This window comes from Orcinus orca, chromosome 1 (assembly GCF_937001465.1).
Source record: "Orcinus orca chromosome 1, mOrcOrc1.1, whole genome shotgun sequence".
Taxonomy (NCBI): domain Eukaryota; kingdom Metazoa; phylum Chordata; class Mammalia; order Artiodactyla; family Delphinidae; genus Orcinus; species Orcinus orca.
In genome coordinates this window covers 46751973-46770852 of record NC_064559.1, presented here as the reverse complement: position 1 = coordinate 46770852, position 18880 = coordinate 46751973, and the positions used below count along the sequence as shown (strand labels likewise).

The 18880-nt window shown below is 41.7% G+C and overlaps 1 protein-coding gene across 2 annotated transcripts in view; it reads right to left on the bottom strand.

Moving 5' to 3' along the window:
• The window catches only part of NIBAN1 (niban apoptosis regulator 1), a 160910-nt gene that overhangs the window by 70509 nt on the left and 71521 nt on the right, over window positions 1-18880 (bottom strand). For both annotated transcript variants that reach the window (XM_033437970.2, XM_004275226.3), the window contains exons 4-5: window positions 14832-14946; window positions 10459-10626 (exon numbers count right to left, since the gene is read on the bottom strand). In XM_033437970.2, the coding sequence (XP_033293861.2) occupies window positions 10459-10626; window positions 14832-14946 (283 nt within the window). The remainder of the gene's footprint in view (window positions 1-10458; window positions 10627-14831; window positions 14947-18880) is intronic.

The following is an 18880-nucleotide window of genomic DNA, read 5'->3' as shown; positions in this document are numbered from 1 at the left end:
CTTAATCCATTCACTTTTAAGGTAATTATTGATATGTATGTTCCTATGACCATTTTCTTAATTGTTTTGGGTTTGTTTTTGTAGGTCCTTTTCTTCTCTTCTGTTTCCCACTTAGAGAAGTTCTTTTAGCATTTGTTGTAGGGCTGATTTGGTGGTGCAGAATTCTCTTAGCTTTTGCTTGTCTGTAAAGCTTTTGATTTCTCCATGAAATCTGAATGAGATCTTTGCCGGATAGAGTAATCTTGGTTGTAGGTTCTTCCCTTTCATCACTTTAAGTATATCATGCCACTTCCTTCTGGCTTGTAGAGTTTCTGCTGAGAAATCAGCTGTTAACCTTATGGGAGTTCCCTTGTATATTATTTGTTGTTTTTCCCTTGCTGCTTTCAATAATTTTTCTTTGTCTTTAATTTTTGCCAATTTGATTATTATGTGTCTCGGTGTGTTTCTCCGTGGGTTTATCCTGTATGGGACTCTCTGTGCTTCCTGGACTTGGGTGGCTATTTCCTTTCCCATGTTAGGGAAGTTTTCAACTATAACCTCTTCAAATATTTTCTCGGGTCCCTTCTCTCTCTCTTCTCCTTCTGGGACCCCTATAATGTGAATGTTGTTGCGTTTAATATTATCCCAGAGGTCCCTTAGGCTGTCTTCATTTCTTTTCATCCTTTTTTCTTCCTTCTGTTCTGCAGCAGTGAATTCCACCATTCTGTCTTCCAGGTCACTTATCCGTTCTTCTGCCTCAGTTATTCTGCTGTTGATTCCTTCTAGTGTAGTTTCATTTCAGTTATTGTATTGTTCATCTCTTTTTGTTCTTTAATTCTTCTAGGTCTTTGTTAAACATTTCTTGCATCTTCTTGATCTTTGCCTCCATTCTTTTTCTGAGGTCTTGGATCATCTTCACTATCATTATTCTGAATTCTTTTGCTGGAAGATTGCCTATCTCCACTTCATTTAGTTGGTTTTCTGGGGTTTTATCTTGTTCCTTCCTCTGGTACGTAGCCCTCTGCCTTTTCATCTTGTCTATCTTTCTGTGAATGTGGTTTTTGTTCCACAGGCTGCAGGACTGTAGTTCTTCTTGCTTCTGCTGTCTGTCCTCTGGTGGATGAGGCTATCTAAAAGGCTTGTGCAAGTTTCCTGATGGGAGGGACTGGTGGTGGGTAGAGCTGGCTGTTGCTCTGGTGGACAGAGCTCAGTAAAACTTTAATCCTCTTGACTGCTAATGGGTGGGGCTGGGTTCCCTCCCTGTTGGTTTTTTGGCCTGAGGCAACCCAACACTGGAGACTACCTGGGCTCTTTGGTGGGGCTAATGGTGGACTCTGGGAGGGCTCACGCCAAGGAGTACTTCCCAGAACTTCTGCTGCCGGTGTCCTTGTGCCCATGGTGAGCCACAGCCACCCCCACCTCTGCAGGAGACCCTCCAACACTAGCAGGTAGGTCTGGTTCAGTCTCCCCTGAGGTCACTGCTCCTTCCCTTGGGTCCTGATGCACACACTAGTTTGTGTGTGCCCTCCAAGAGTGGAGTCTCTTTTTTCCCCAGTCCTGTTGAAGTCCTGCAATCAAATCCCGTCAGCCTTCAAAGTCTGATTCTCTAGGAATTCCTCCTCCCATTGCCGGACCCCCAGGTTGGGAAGCCTGACGTGGGGCTCATAAACTTCACTCCAGTGGGTGGATTTCTGTGTTATAAGTGTTCCCCAGTCTGTGAGTCACCCACCCAGCAGTTATGGGATTTGATTTTACTGTGATTGTGCCCCTCCTACTGTCTCATTGTGGCTTCTCCTTTGTCTTTGGATGTGGGGTATGTTTTTTGGTGAGTTCCAGTGTCTTACTGTCGATGACTGTCCAGCAGCTAGCTGTTATTCTGGTGTTCTCACAAGAGGGAGTGAGAGCACGTCCTTCTACTCTGCCATCTTGGTTCAGGCCCTATATGATGGTTTGCATTTTATACTACACAAAATTTAACCATTAAACAGCTACATTACCAAATATTTTTTTCCCTGAACATATCTGAACTAAAAAATATAGTCATGTTTAGCCGGTGGACAAAATACCAAGTTATCAGATGTTGCTACTTATGAAAAAAACAGACATATCCCAGGTCTCAGATGACCTCCAATGAATGGTACAGGTTTGCTTCACTTTAGATCATGCAAACGTATCACAAGAGTAACTTGATTTAATAGTAATGTGCTTTAATTGACCAAAAGATGAAAAATTCTTTTAAGAAGTAATGTTGAAAAGACAACATGGTAATGTATAACTGAAACAGAAGTCAAGGACTAGGTGTCAGGACAACTGGTCCTCTACCACTGACTAGCTGGGACCTTGGGCAAGTAAGTTACTATCTGAGCCTTATCATAAATAAACTCTGAGGAGATAGAGTAGGCAATCACTAAGATCTCTTCCAAATTTAGAGTTTTATGAACAGTAAAAACGGGTCAGAAAGGGGAAAATGATAACTTCCTAAGAAAAAATGGCATATTCATATACGTCACATATTTATAATGTGTCAAGTATTACCTATGTGAGGCAAAGAGTATACACTAAACTCAAAGAGAGACTAATCTCCAAGCAGAGAGAATCCTTTTAAAAATGTTTATTTGGGACAGTTTATGAAAACTAGAAATTGGTATCTAGTTATTTATTAAACAGTAATTAGCGAACATTTTTGTTTACAATGCATAGAGGTTTTAATGCATTGAAACAAACGTGAAATACCTTTTATAAGTAAAAGCATTCAAATAGATATTTACAAAAATTGTATTTGTTTATCTATGTCCAGTCAAACATTATTCATTTGCAGTAAAGTGTCCAAAAGAGCCCAAGTACTGTTAGCATTTTGTAATTCATAGATATGTGTGTGTATATAAATATAAGTATGTGCCATAAATTCAGAAATATGTTTTCATATATTACAAAAGAAAATTCATTGAATATTTTCAGTTAAAATTTATTGATGCCCACGTCAGACACTTAGTCCCTCAAGTAATAAACTTGTTTAATGAATGGTAATGGGTGTTCAAATAAACACACCAAAAAGGATTTGCTCTAGCTAATTTGAATCATACGACTCTTTTCTGTTTTTTTTTTTTTTTACTTCATTTATTTATTTATTTTTTGGCTGCGTTGGGTCTTTGTTGCTGAGTGTGGGCTTTCTCTAGTTGTGGCGAGTGGGGGCTACTCTTCGTTGTGGTGCGTGGGCTTCTCATTGTGGTGGTTTCTCTTGTTGTGGAGCACGGGCTCTAGGCACGCAGGCTTCAGTAGTTGTGGCACGCGGGCTCAGTAGTTGTGGCACACAGGCTTCAGCAGTGGTGGCACATGGGCTTAGCTACTCTGTGGCATGTGGAATCTTCCCAGACCAGGGCTCGAACCCGTGTCTCCTGCATTGGCAGGTAGATTCTTAACCACTGTGCCACCAGGGAAGTCTGACACTTTCTGTTTTAAAATTCAATTTAGGGGCTTCCCTGCTGGCACAGTGGTTAAGAATCTGCCTGCCAGTTCAGGGGACACGGGTTCAAGCGCTGATCCGGGAAGATCCCACATGCTGCAGAGCAACTACGCCCATGTGCCACAACTACTGAGCCTGAGCTCTAGAGCCCATTGTGCCACAACTACTGAAGCCCGCACGCCTAGAGTCCGTGCTCCGCAACAAGAGAAGCCACCAAAATGAGAAGCCTGCGCACTGCAACGAAGAGTAGCCCCGCTCACCACAACCAGAGAAAAGCCCGTGTGCAGCAACGAAGACCCAACACAGCCAAAGATAAAATAAATTTATTTATTTAAAAATGAATAAATAAAATTCTATTAAATTCAGCATCATTAATTGAACACCTAAAACATGTAAGTGTCAAAATCCAATCTAATAAAGGTATTTGATTTGACATGGGATTTCTGGGATAAAAGCTCAAGGCATACAACCCTGACAGCAACCAATTCCAAAGTTTAACCGTCTATTATAGCGCCACATTCAGCCTAACTCACTCCATCACATGCACCCTTGAATAACATAAATGTCATAGGTGATTGAACTAGTCCAAGTTAAAGCAGAAGTTTGCAAAGTGTCTTTACATGATTGTGTTCTCTTCATTAAGATATATGTGTTTTTTTTAATAGTATCTTTTCCAGTGCACGTGCCCTTATGCTTCCCAGATGTTCTACTGTGCCCTATTTCTTAGTGTTCATGATGATGGGAACCACTGGCGTTTGTTCAGTGGCAGTCCTGACTGTCCCTTCAAGCTAGCACAGTACTGCTGAACAAAACGTGCCATCATTCCACCTTCCTTCCAGAATCACCTTCTTCTGATGATTGCTGCCTGACATGTGATTCCCTTATTCCTCAAATACTTTATGCTTTGTATTGACAATTCTTTCACTTACTCATGCCAGTGTGTTTATGAATTAGGCCAAACCACATTTGTAACTGTCATCTCTAAAATCACACTTCAATTCTGAAATCAGCTTTACTTTGGTACTAAGTTATTAATTCACTAGTGTCTTTGAACCATTTTATGAAACACAAGATATATGTCTGAGCACTACAAAGGGACACAAAAGATGATACAAGATTCTCCTTCAGGAATTTGCAATAGAGTTGGAGAAATAGGACAACTAGACATGAAAATGAATAATGTAAGGCAGATTGTGGTGAGCATCCAATCAGTGGAACAGATAATAGGCACTAGTGAAGTTAGCCCTGTGGCCTTTGTGGCAGGGGTCAGACTGAAGCTTGTTCTTAAGGAAATAAAAGAGAATTCGAATAGGTGAGGAGTGGGTGTTTCAGGTGTATGAGAAGGCCAAAAATGTCTAGGTAAAACTTTCATTAAAAGCAGGTAGGTGGAGCTTCCCTGGTGGCGCAGTGGTTGAGAGTCTGCCTGCCGATGCAAGGGACACAGGTTCGTGCCCCGGTCCGGGAAGATCCCACATGCCACGGAGCAGCTGGGGCCGTAAGCCATGGCCGCTGAGCCTGCGCGTCCGGAGCCTGTGCTCCACAACGGGAGAGGCCACAACAGTGAGAGGCCCGAGTACCGCAAAAAAAAAAAAAAAAAAGCAGGTGGGTGGGGTAGGGTAGCAAGGTTGGGGGAGAGGAGGCTTGTACTTGAGAATAGTAGGAAATCAGGCACACAATAGCCAGTCTCTTTGGAATTTTCATCTTTTTGAAAATGGCAGTGCCACTGAAGGATTTTAATCAAAAATTGTGTTTAAATATGATTTATCTGACTGTCACACATGGAAGAAGGTGGCAGTAACTGGGAAAAGTAAGATCAACTCAAAGCCTCTGGGAATGTTTTTTATGAGTCCCAAAACAGATTGGTAGCAATGAACTTGAAATAAAATACAGAAGAGACACTGGCATTTGAGTGTTATCTCTTGAAGAGGGTGAGTCAGAGACCCTGATTTACTGAATCTCACAGACTTTGTATTCCTAAGGAACATGTTGTTTAGATACTCAACAGTAAAATCATAGGCCCATGTCGTGAGTGAAGTTAGTATTTAACACAAAGTCACCAACCTATTTTATATTAATGCTTACAGATTTTGGATACAAACATCTTTAATCTACTTCAACACACATGCCCCATGCTTCTCCCACGTGGGCATATTTGCAACTATACATGAGGATGGAGGGTGGACATGTTTACAGAGCCTGTACCAGATGCCAGGCCCTCAGCCAACTCCATGAGCACAGACAGGTTGCTGACTTCCCATCTGTCTCTACTCTAGATTGTGCTCCAGCTCTCCAGCCTTGTCCAGGCATCTGTCTATGAGACGCGCTCGCCTGGATGTCCCTAGACTTCTCCAGCTCAACATCTGCAACACGTCGTTTCCTTTCCCTGGAGGCTGCTCCTCTCCACACAAGGTTCCCATCTCAAAGAATGGCAGAAACCTGGGGCTCTTCCTTGGGTTCTCCCACTGCCTCACTCCACACATGATCTATCCTTAAGTTCTATTGATTCTACTTCCTGGATATCTCTCTTATTCAGCCACCTCTTGCCATTTCCATTGTCACCTCTTTGGTGCAAGCTACCGCCATCTGTAGCCTGCCAAAGCTTCCTAAGTGGCCTCCTGGCATCCCAGCGGCTACCCTCCCATCCACTGCCCACACAGCAGCCAGTACGTGTGACGTTTCTAAAATGAAAATATGTTGGAGTTGCTTATCTGCTTAAAGCCCTTTAATGGTTTCTTACTGATGCTAGAGTAAAGCGCAAACTCCCTAATATGCTCCACAAAGCCCTTTACAGTCTGGCTCCTGCCCATCTCTCCACGCTTGCTTGGCACCTCCCTCCTCTCTAAGCCCCAGCCACATGAAATTCGTTCAGTTCCTCTAATAGTCCGTGCTCTGACTCTCTTCCTGGCCCCAACATATCTATTTTCCCTGCCAGGAACACTTTTTCCCCTTCCTGAAAATTCTTATGCCAAGAAATGATTATCCTGAGCTGCAAGGACAGATTCACATTGATAATGATCATTATTCCACATTGCATGTATACAGTCTTCTATATGTGTTAATAGTTTTAGCTATATCCCTGTAACTACAAGAACCATATTTTGCAAACTACAGTTCTGAATAGGACTGGATTTTGGACAATAGGACTGTCTTAGAACATTTTGGCTTTATATAAGTCCCATTTTTTGTAGAAGTGGACATTCCAGAACCCTGGACTTCTCCCATCAGGGACAAGGGGCTGCAGTAAGATTCCCAAAGGACAGAAGACAGCAGCTACTCTAGGTACATGTCACTTGATGGGGTTGAGGGCAGGCTGCCCCAAGTTGTGCTACTCTAGCATGAGGATTATTTTGAGCTGAAGACAATCAAAGCCCAGAAGACTCAGGAAGAGCCTCTGAACTTCCCCTTTACTGCCTAAAAGAATTTAAGGTAGGAGGACTGTCCCAGGAAGAAGCTATCACCATAGATAACTGTAATAAAGTATTGAAATTAGGAGTGGTAGACAGGGAGGAGCCTAAGCAAAGCTGTTTGATCAGAGTCCTCTCTGTGCCCCACTGTCTTTGGATGGCCCAGCAAACATTAACTCTTCCTATCTTCCTGTGAATTATCTCACTTTCCCTCAAGGGAAAAAAAGCCTCAGACCCCCAGCTCTTTCTCCTTAGTCCAGAATATATATAAACCTCATCTTGCCTTGCTGTCTTTGAAATTCTTCATACTTAAGTGAACCCCCATCCGCATGTAATAGATTTGATTTTTCTCCGTTAACATGCCTTGTGTCATTTTAATTGCCAGCCAAAAGAACCAAGGTGGGGAAGGGGAAATTTCCCCTCTCCCTCACACAGTGGGCTTGATATTTAGTCCAGTATATTGCTGAAGATTAATCTTGTGGAGTTTTCTTATGCCTGCTCAGTGAAGGGGTGCCAAAAACAACACACACACACACACACACACACACACACGCACCCCTCTACGGTCCTTATGAGTGAAAATCATCTTTGAGGCACCCAGAGGAAGATCTGTCACTTGAAGGAAGGAGGAGCAGAGAGCCCTCTACTTGCCCTTACCTACCTCAGGATATAGCCTTATTGTCCAAGAGCAGGGTGTAATTAAGCCCTTTGTCGGGGTTAAATAGGAAAAAAACCATTTCATAAGGAGGAACAGGAGAAGTGGTTCCAGGTTCAGAATGAATGGACATGGGTACCTAGACCGATTTGAACCCAGAACTCCCGGGGCAAGTGGCCTGGGCTGTGTGGTGGGATTTGAGCACCTGGGAACCCCAAGTAACAGAAATCGTTGGCAGAACTTACCATGAAGGCAACGAGATGATCTTCCCTGAAAGATCCCTTCAGGGCATTATGCTAAGTGAACTAAGTCAGACAGAGAAAAACAAATACTGTGTGATCTCACTTACATGTGGAATCGTAAAACAACAGGACTCACAGAAACAGAGAACAGATTGGTTGTTGCCAGAGGAGGTGGGGAGAGGTTGGGTTAAAGGGGTCAAACTTCCAGTTATAGGATAAATTAAGACACAGGTTGTAATGTACAGCATGGTGACTATCGTTAACAATACTGTACTGTATATGAAAAGTTGCTAAGAGAGTAGAGCTTAAAAGATCTCATCGCAAGAAAAACTTTTGTTAACTACGTGAGGTGATAGGTGTTAACTAAACTTATTGTGCTGATCACTTTGCAATGATCATACATTAAATCATTATGTTGTACACCTTAAACTAATACAATGTTATATGTCAATGATATCTTAATAAAAGTGGGAAAAAAAGATCCTGAGGACTTGTGAATGGACAGATCAATAGCAGCCCAGCATCAGCTGCTAGAATATCTTGGACCTAGTTGTCAACGGCGGCGCATGCTGGCCTGAGAGCCAATGGGGCAATGACAAAGGCATACAGCTCTGGCCCTGGTAGCCTGGGGATGGAACTCAGCAGCCTCTCCAAAGCCCCCTCAGGGTTTCTGGCCCTTATCACAGCACTCATTTTATACCTATTTCTAAACTCTTTTGGTTATTATGGAAACAATAATGGTTAACTGGGAGTTTGTGAAATCTCTTACTGGTTTAGTCAAGATCCCACAATGAGTAACAGGCAGAGATTGAAACCAAAAAGAAAAAAAAAAAAAGTGTGACACAGTAAAGATGGGTGGTACATTGTGCCGTCCAAAACAAAGAAATAGAGGCGAGAAGGGAGAGATTCATGAGCTCATTGGCCCATGACAGTCAAAGACAGTTCCCTACAATGTTTTGATGGTCTCTGGTTCTGACTGGAGCCACTGGAAGCTATGCCAAATCACGTTAAGTCTGCAAAAAGTGAGGTTTCTGGACAGAGGAATGTGACACAGAACAAGGGCAATGTGACTAGACCCCATTATCTCAGTGCCTTTGATAACATACTGGAAAGCAGAGTGGGGTTGTGAATCGACTGAAATCTTCCATAAATGGACTCTAAATACAGGCTACATAACTTCCAAAAACTCCCCAGAGAAACTCCTATTATGGACACGGAAGGGGGAATGAAGCCAGTCCCATCTGGCTGGGTGGAGAACATTCTCTGCTTAGTGAAACTTCATGGTTCTTGTGTTTAGTGCCAAATGCATGTTCATACTAGACCAAGGCCCTGCACACAGAGGTGTAAGTGTACTAGTTAGACGGTGCAGGCAGTGCTGGGGAATTCTTTGTCTCTAAAACATCAAAACCACAAGGTAAGATATTAATAAGGTTATCATTTTTGTAAAGTCCCTAATGAGTTATGAGCCAATATTATGATGAATGTTGGTCAGGGTTGCTAGAGCAAAATAGGGTGACATTATCTTTTTCCATTAGCCTTCTGTCATTACACAAGCTAAAATCAAGAACAGACTGAGATGCATCACTAGTGACTTTTGCTCCGTGGCACTGACCCTCTCAGGGAAACCTCAGAACTTTAAAGTAAATGTACAATGAAATTATTAGGAAATACAGTAAAGGCACAGATGGATGAGGTGACTCAACTCAAATGTCACCTGCCCAGAAAGGCCTCCCCTGACAAGCCTTCTCCCTTCTTCCCTACATAGTAACCTCTTGTTACTCTGTAACACATAACTTTGATAACTATCAAGTTATCTTGTGAATTTGTACGTGTGTTTGGCCCTCTTTCCTGTTTGAATGTAGACCCCAAAGAGGGGAACTTTGCATGGTTCATTACTCTGTTCCTAATACCTTTATAGGTTGGCACAGAGTAAATCCTCAATAACATTTGACTGGTTACCTTTCCAACTGCCAAGTAACAAAGAGCTCAATTATCTGTACCTGAAGGTTTTGCAGAGTCCAGAAAAACCAGCATTCACATCAATTTATCAAAAACATCACATACTGGAAAGAGAAATCTTTTTTATTATGGACCCAGTAGTAATGAAATCGGTACGTAGAGGCAACAGGGTCTGAAGCAATGCAACTCCAAGTGTGGTCCACGGACTAACATCATCAGCATCCCTTGGCAGTTTGTTAGAAAACCAAAATCAGGGCCCCAGTATCAGTATATCTGAAGGTGGACCCAAAAAAAAAAATCTGTTTAGCAAGTTTTCCAGGCGATTCTTATGTACCCTAAAGTTTTGAGTAACTTCTTCAGAAATAAACGTGAAAATAAACAAGAAATGTCAAAAGGACTAGGATTTTGCCAGGGACAATTGGTACATTCTTGCTGTCACTGAGATTTTTAAAAATCAGGAAGAAGGAAGGGGAGGAATTATGCTCAAAATTATATGCATGAATACGGTGCTCTGTCTACATGTGCCATCAGATACCTACTCCACGTCCTGTTGCGCTGAGGCTTCCCTGCCCTGACTAAACAACCAGCAAGCTGGCCTCGCTCTTTGCGTACAAAACCCTCACTTCGTTCGATTTCCCTCTCCTTCCAGAGGCAGCACCGTCCGCGGCTCTTTCTTGGAATCATTCTAACAGATGACTGACCAGACCAACTGAGAAAAGGCAGCCTAACTGGGGACCAGAGGGCAGCCGTGCATACCGTGATTCAGATGTCTGATGCAGTCGCTCAGGAGAGCACTGAACTTCCTCTGGTCAGCGGCATCCTGGAAGCAGAAGTAGCCATGTCTGAGGAATGGCTGCCACAGGTACACCGGGAATTCCTTGGGCAGGACCACAAAGGGCTGCGCGTTCTCCTTCTCACTGGACGCTGAAGAAACATGGAAAACACAAAGATGTTTTAAAACATGTATCTCTCATTTAAAATATTTATTTCAGGCTGTGAAGGTTTATTTCCGGCTGGGGGGCAGCCAATGTGATGGAAAGGTGGTGTGAGATGTCTTCACAGGGTGGGGGAAAAGAAGAGTTCAGCTTCACCTGTCTCGCTCTAGCAGGTGGCCTCACCTCCTATCCACAGGGACAACCAAGGCCATCAGACATAATCTATCTCAACTTCCTCGCCAGGCATGAGCCACAAAAAGAGCCTACTCCTCCCGACCGGTCCTCGGCAGTTGATGTGTCTACCTGTCAGGCACTCACCCTACTCTCCCCCAGGCTCCCATCCCACCAGGTCTGCTCTCTGCCCTGCACTCTCTCCCGCCTCCTTGTCACTGCTACACTAGCATTTGCTGCTTTGATGCCATCAACCCCTATTCTCACCCTAGTCTTGTTCCTGCTCCACCAGTCCCAAAACCAAATTGCCTGTTACTAATGTCATCCTGACTGCCAGCCTATGGCTTCTTCATTACCCACCCTTTCAACCCGATTGGAAACATCTGTTGCTGTCAATTACCCCTTCTTTTGAAAACATTCTCTTGACTTCCAGGGGCACCTCTCTCCTCAGTGTCCTTCATGCTTTTTAAAAATTGTTTCCCCTTTTCAGCTTTATTGGTTCCTCTGCCCCTTCTCTCCATCTCCCTCTTTAAGTGTTGGTATTTACCCTGTTCTGTGCTGGTTTCTGCTCCATTCTCATCTCTACTCTCCTGAGGTGTCATCATTCTTCCCATGACTTTGCATATTGCTTCTGCAATTCATATTTCCTTTTCCTCCTTCCTTTCCACCATGCTTTTGCATAGAAAACTCTCATTCGTCCTTCAAAAGTCAGTTCAAAAGCCACCTCCTCTGGGGTGCCTTTGTTGGCACCAGAGACAGAGTTGGGTACGCCCTACCTTGTTCTCCCAAAATAATGTAATGATCTGTTTTCGTGTCTGATACCCACATTCAGAGTGAGAGACATAAAGTGAGATAAGCCTCCCCAGCCAAATAATTTTCCCTGGGAAGCAGAACCACTGCTCCGGAGCTCCTAGAGGATGGAGGCTTCATCTTACTTATCTTTGTATGCTCAGCCCATAGCAGAGCCATGGGACCTAGTAGATGTTCTACTACGGTTTGTTGAATGAATAAATGTGCTGTGTTGTCCTAGGAAATTTTAAAAGCCTTAAACAATGGGACTTTCACCTTTTCCCTCAAAATCAACTCCAAGAAACTGACGTTAACCCCTTATCATTCAGATCCCCTGTCTAAACTTTATTCCCCTCCGTGCATTCCAATTCTATGATACTGCACTAGGATAAATGAGCCCCAGCTTATTTCCAGGGTCACGGAAAACAAGCAGAAGAAAAAATTAGTTCTGCGCTCTCAGCCTACATAATGGGCACAATCTCAAGGAAAGCAAGGGAAGAGGGACCCAGTAAGAGGCAACTGAAAGCACTGGGCATAGCAAGAAATGGATCATAACCCTAAGGAAGGCTCCGGAACTGAGTCTTGCTACTGGCAAATGAATAAATCAAGATTGGCTTAGATAAAGAATAGATTTCCTGGGGCATACATTGGAATTCTGTTTCTGAAGGTAACAGAGTCAAATGCACTGGGAGCACAAACTTCGGCCCACCAGTCCCTAGCAAAATGCCTGGCACATGATAACATAAGAACGAATCAACACATGAAAGACAACAAATGAATAAATGATTGAATGCTGTAGTGGAGACCTCTTAGTTGTAACACATCTCTATTCTCTCCTCTTTCTCAGTAATAAAACCCCTGATTTTTAGTTTAGCAAGTGCCTGCATACAATAAAGACTACATTTCCAGCCTCCATTGCAGTTTCGTGTGTCACAGCCACTAAGTTTTGGCCAATGAAATGTAAGTGGCAGTGAGACTTCCTAGAAGCATCCTTAAGGAGAGGGAATGTGCCGGTCTCCTCACCTTTTCTCCTTCCTCCTGTCTGGAATGAGAAAGCCATGGCTGGAGTTCCAGCAGCCACCTTGGACTATGTAAATCTGGGCCACAACCCAGAGATAAAGGGGCAGAAAGCTAATAAGAGTCCCTGACCTTTATGGAACTGCCACACCAGCCTGTACTGGTAATATCCAAATATTTTTAGCAAGAAAATAAAAACATATGTATTTAATTTGAGATTTTTGTTGTGTGTAACAAAAGTAGATTCTAGCTAATAAAATGCCAAACAAGTGAATCATTTTAGCAAAACATGGGACCATTTTTGAACATCATCTTAGCACACTACTGTGTAAAGAAGACCTATATTGATAAACCTCCAGTGTTTTACCTCTAGTGAGGTTAATTTCTCCCATCTTTATTGTGCCTTTATTTTTTCCAATAAAATTAGAATCATACTGCTGTTAACAGTGTGATTCCTGTTAACATAGTTTTGTGAAAATACTCTCCTTGCCCTTTCCAAGATGTCACAATTTTGTACAAACAATTAAAAGCAACATTCACCACTTACATTTAAAAAAGCCTTAGGAAGCCCCATAAAATTCATTCCTATTAGCCTCTTGTTATCATTCATTTAACATTTTACAACAATTTTCCAGATACCGTTAGTCTGCATTTTTTCTGAGTTGAGTATAAGGATAACACAAATGATCTACTGTAGAATATTCTATTTTTAAAACTGAGAAGGGCACAACATACAATTTAAAAAGTCTTTGAAATGTCCAGTCTGAAGCCCTGGGCCAAATGGCACTAGTCACACAGGCCTTGTGTTTTTTATTCCTTTTCATTCCTTCTGATATATTTCATCAATAAATCAATAAACGTATTGTCAGTTCTGACTGATTTCATTGGAAAGTTCTTTTGAAGTGGTTCTAAAGAGTCAATGTATTGGCATCCCCATTTCTAAGTGGCAGCTCCAAAGCCAAGATAACATGTAAGTAGATGTTAAAATATAATAATATGTATAGTGTACATAAAGTGTTGTTTTAGCTTGAATTACTTAGTAAGAGTTTGTTAATCTAGGTTTATGCTCCATGTACTAATCCTATAACAGTGTCATTAAAAACACTAAGCATTCTGCACTGAAATAACAATTGATGAAATAATTTTATATTTTCCCCATAAATTCCAGTGAAATGATTATACCTATTAATAAGAACCAGGGCTCTCTCCAAGAAACTAAGTAATTACTGTGCAGTGTGATTTACACAAAGCCAGATGGTGTTATTACATTATCCACAGTTCATGAATCTCTATGAAACGCTCTATTTCGTCTGAATATTATCCATCACACTCTCTACATGGAAAAAGTGAAATGAATGAGAATCAAAGTATGTTAGAACTGGTAATATCCTTCTAGATGTTCAATTTCAAGGCCCTAGAACTGGGAGAAACAGAAATCAGAGAGGTTCAGCAACAGCTAGGGAAAATGCTTGATAAGCGTCACAGATAGAACTAGATAAAAATCCAGCCTTCAAATTCTCAGTTCAATGCTCTTTCCACGGCAGCATTCAGCTATTATTAAAGATATGCTAATTAATGCAATGCTTTTTTACACAGTAGCTATGAGTTACTGTAATGCTTGTTAAAACCATTTTGTTGATTTAGGATATTTTATTGCATAGCATCCTAAAATTAGAAAAATAATATTCTCTGACAGGTCTTACTGAAAGATGGGATTATACGTTTCACAGACTGGGCCCTACATATTTATTTCTGCTGCCTTGTGTAAAGCTTGCAAGATATTCCAAAGCTTCAAGATGCCTGACCAATGGTATATTTTCCATGTGCTAGGAGCACAGTGACTGACTTGTGTATTACCAAATATGATTTAAAGTAACAGAATTGTTACAATGTTTACCTGAATTAGAGAAATTATATCTTCCATTTGCCTATGGAGAATGTGTGTCTAGCCCAGGGTTTCTCAACCTTGGCAACTACTGATATTTAATGCCAGATAATTCTTCATTGTCAGGGGTTGTTTAGCGAGCATCACTGGCCTCTACCCACTAAATGCCTGTAGCACGATCCTCCCAAGTTGTGACAACCAAAAATGTCTCCAGACACAGCCAACTGTCCCTGGAGAGTGAAATCATCACCCCTCCCCTTGAGAAGCACTGATCTAGCTAAACAAAACATGTTTAGGAATTTTGTCTTGGGAAGGAATGTTCAACAACTTACCAATGGGGTCTGGGAAATGCCGATCAGATAATAAACCGTATTCATCTTCTGAGGTTAACACCTTGCCACCAGCTGGAAGAATTCGGCTTTTAGGGGGAGCTCCTCTCTGATAGGCCTGGGAAAGGAAAGGCATAAGTGAGTGGATTTTTTCCTCATTTGGATTTTTGGAAAATATCAGAAATATTAGAAATAGACAAATATACTCAGAGATAGAAATTCCCACACTATGTCAACGAGTAAGAGCCATTTATTCAAAAAATATGTTTTGCACTGGAAGCCTCTGTCAGAGACAGCATCAGGACTTGCTCCAGGACCAAAAGGAAGAAAGGCTATTACACTTTCCACTGGCTATGTTATAGCTGCAGTGATTGTGTCAGGGAAGGTCACATGACCTCAGCATGTCCAATCAGAGTGAGAGTTAGGGTTTGTCCCAGGGCCAGCGAGAAAAGCTCTTATAGATTCCACTGGCTATACCCTGGCTGCAGTGATTGGGTCAGGGTCAGTCACATGACCTGATTCAATCCAATCAGAGTGAGCTTCAGGCCTTGCAAGAGGGGCTGACAGGAAAGCCTCAGCTCTGCAAGGAGGTGAGGACAGGACACCACCACCATCTTGTTACTGTGGGGGACTGTGAAGGAGCCTGACAGCGGAGATTGTGGCCTGTTAGGGAAGTCAAGCTGAGTGAAGGCAAAGATCTGAGATGGAAGAAAGAACAAACTGAGTTCTGATATCACTGGAGCTGTGGATCCAAATGTGCCTGAAACCGGACCTGTGCTGTGGAGATTTCAAGTCAGGAGCCACCAATCCGAGCCCCTTTTTCTTTTTTTTATCTTAAGAAAAATTTTTTTTCATTGAAGTATAGTTGATTTACAATGTTGTGCTAGTTTCAGATGTACAGCAAAGTGATTCAGTTACATATATATATATATTCTTTTTCAGATTCTTTTCCATCATAGGTTATTATAAGATACTGAATACAGTTCCCTGTACTATACAGTAGGTCCTCGTTGATTATCTATTTTATGTAGAGTAGTGTGTATCTGTTAATCTCAAACTCCTAATTTATCCGTCCCTTCCCCTTTCCCCCTTTGGTAACCATAAGTTTGTTTTCTATGTCTGTGAGTCTATTTCTGTTTTGTAAATATGTTCATTTGTATCATTGTTTTTAGATTCCTCATAAGTGATACTGTATATTTATCTTTCTTTAACTTACTTCACTGAGTATGATAATCTCTAGGTCCATCCATGTTGCTGCAAATGGCATTACCTCATTCTTTTTTATGGCTGAGTAATATTCCATTGTATATATACACCACATCTTCTTTATCCATTCATGTCATGGACATTTAGGTTGCTTTCGTGTCCTGGCTATTTAAATAGTGCTGCTATGAACACTGGGGTGCATGTATCTTTTCAAATTAGAGATTCTCTGGATATGTGCCCAGGAGTGGGATTGCTGGATCATATGGTAACTTTATTTTTAGTTTTGTAAGGAACCTCCATACTGTTCTCCATAGTGGCTGCACCAATTTACATTCCCACCAACAGCACAAGAGGGTTCCCTTTTCTCCACACCCTCTGCAGCATTTATAATTTATAGACTTTTTGATGATGGCCATTCTGACTGGTGTGAGGTGATACCTCATTGTAGATTTGATTTGCATTTCTCTAATAATCAGCAATGCTGAGAATCTTTTCATGTGCCTTTTGGCCACCTGCATGTCTTCTTTGGAGAAATGTCTATTTAGATATTTTGCCCATATTTTGATTGGGTTTTTTTTTCTTTTTTTGATATTGAGCTATATGAGCTGTTTGTATATTTTGGAAATTAATCCCTTGTCAGTTGCATCAATTGCAAATATTTTCTCCCACTCTACAGGTTGGTTTTTCGTTTTGCTTATGGTTTCCTTTGCTGTGCAAAAGCTTATAAATTTGATTCAGTCCCACTTGTTTATTTTTGCTTTTGTTTCTATTGCCTTGAGAGACTGACCTAAGAAAACATTGGTATGATCTATGTCAGAGAATGTTTTGCCTATTTTCTCTTCTAGGAGTTTTACGGTGTTAAGTCTTATAATTAAGTCTTTAAGCCATTTTGAGTTTATTTTTATATGTGGTGTGAGGGTGTGTTCTAACTTCATTGATTTAAATGCAGCTATCCAATTTCCCCATCACCACTTGCTGAAGAGAATAACTTTTCTCCATTGTATATTCTTGCCTGCTTTGTCGAAGATTAATTGACTGTAGGTGTGTGGGTTTATTTCTGGGCTCTCTATTCTATTCCATTGATCCATATGTCTGTTTTTGTGCCAATATCACGCTGTTTTGATTAATGTAGCTTTTTTTTTTTTCTGGCTGTGATCATGTGACCAGCTCTAGACTAGACCAATCACTTCAGTCAGGGTAGAGCTTTACTTGACCCTATGTGGGTCACAGCCCCTCCTGGCCCCAAGGGTGAAGAAAATGTTTTGCGTCCTTGCTACTTGTGGGTAGTACTTTAATACTTTTGTGTGACGGTCACAAGATGGTAAGTCAGAGTCCCTAATCTCAGGGAGATTCACTGTAGATATGTTTCTCAAAGGGGGTGAAACATAATCTCAGTAACTTCAGAAATTCTGCACCACACTTATCGTTTCAGATGCTAGCGCCTGAATCATTCTAATAACCAAAAGGCTGATGACGCATACAGACATTTACCACACAAAATGCTTGGAGACTAATGACAAATGAGACTGTGGGACATGTAACTTCAATTATGGTTGCCAAGGATTTTTACCAGAAACATAAAAATGTAACCATGATAAAATATACCACCACTTTGCCCTCAGGCGTGAGACTGTTTTGCAGTAAAATGATCTGGGATGGAAGTGTAATACCATGACATGACATCAGAACAAATTCCGGCCAGCACACAAAAAGCTCTGCTGTTTGAGAAATGTAAAAGGGGTGCAGAGCATCGCTAAAGCAGTGAAGCAGTTGGTTAAACAGATATACTCACATGGACATGCAGATAAGATAAAATGTAAGTATGTGCATCTGATGGGAGGGCATAAGTCAAGGGAAAATTTTGAGACTAACAAGCTAAAAGCAAGTTGAGAACTGAAACCACGAAACTGTGGGACCCAAAATCTGTAGTGTACTCGCGAATAACTAAAATAATGTTGATCAGGGCCATAAAATCAGAGTAAACGCACATTCTGCAAGTAGCAAGACTCGTTCTGCATCAATAAGATAGTGACTGAAGAAACCCAAACAAAACAAACTCTTGTATACCTAAGAAGATCGTTTTCATTCTTGTACGAACTACTAATCAAGTGCCCAAGCACATCAGGACCCAGAGCAGAAGAGAGAAGAATCCAAAATGGTGTGATTTTGAGAAAGTCTAGGAACAGGTTGATTCAGACTGGCCTCAAATGTGAATTGTGTTATCTGTGAAAACAGGCCTAATCTAGGCTTTAATAAACATTATATATTATATTATTTAATCCTCAAAACAGCATTGTGGGGCTTCCCTGGTGGCGCAGTGGTTGAGAGTCTGCCTGCCGATGCAGGGGACATGGGTTCGTGCCCCGGTCCGGGAGGATCCCACGTGCCGCGGAGTGGCTGGGCCCGTGAGCCAGGGCCGCTGAGTCTGCGCGTCCGGAGCCTGTGCTCCGCAACGGGAGAGGCCACAGCAGTGAGAGGCCCGTGTACCGCAAAAAAAAACCCCCAAAAAACCCAGCATTGTGAATCAGACATTATCTCCATTTTATAAACGAGAAAAATGAAGCTCAGAGAGGTTAAATAACTTGCCAATGACCCAGTGGTGAGTAGGTGACAAATCCAGGATTCATACCTGGGTTTGTCCAGCCCCAGCGCAAGTGTATAGGAAGTAGGAAGTGAGAATGAGAATGCTCATTTTTTTCCTCCTCAATTACCAGCCAAAACTGGATTCTCAATAAAAGAATAGGCAGTTTATAGATAGAAACTTAATGTATAACTCTTAGGTATAATTTTTTTTAAAAACCTTCTGTAATTAAAAAGCAGGATATCATTAAAACTTTAAGGAATTA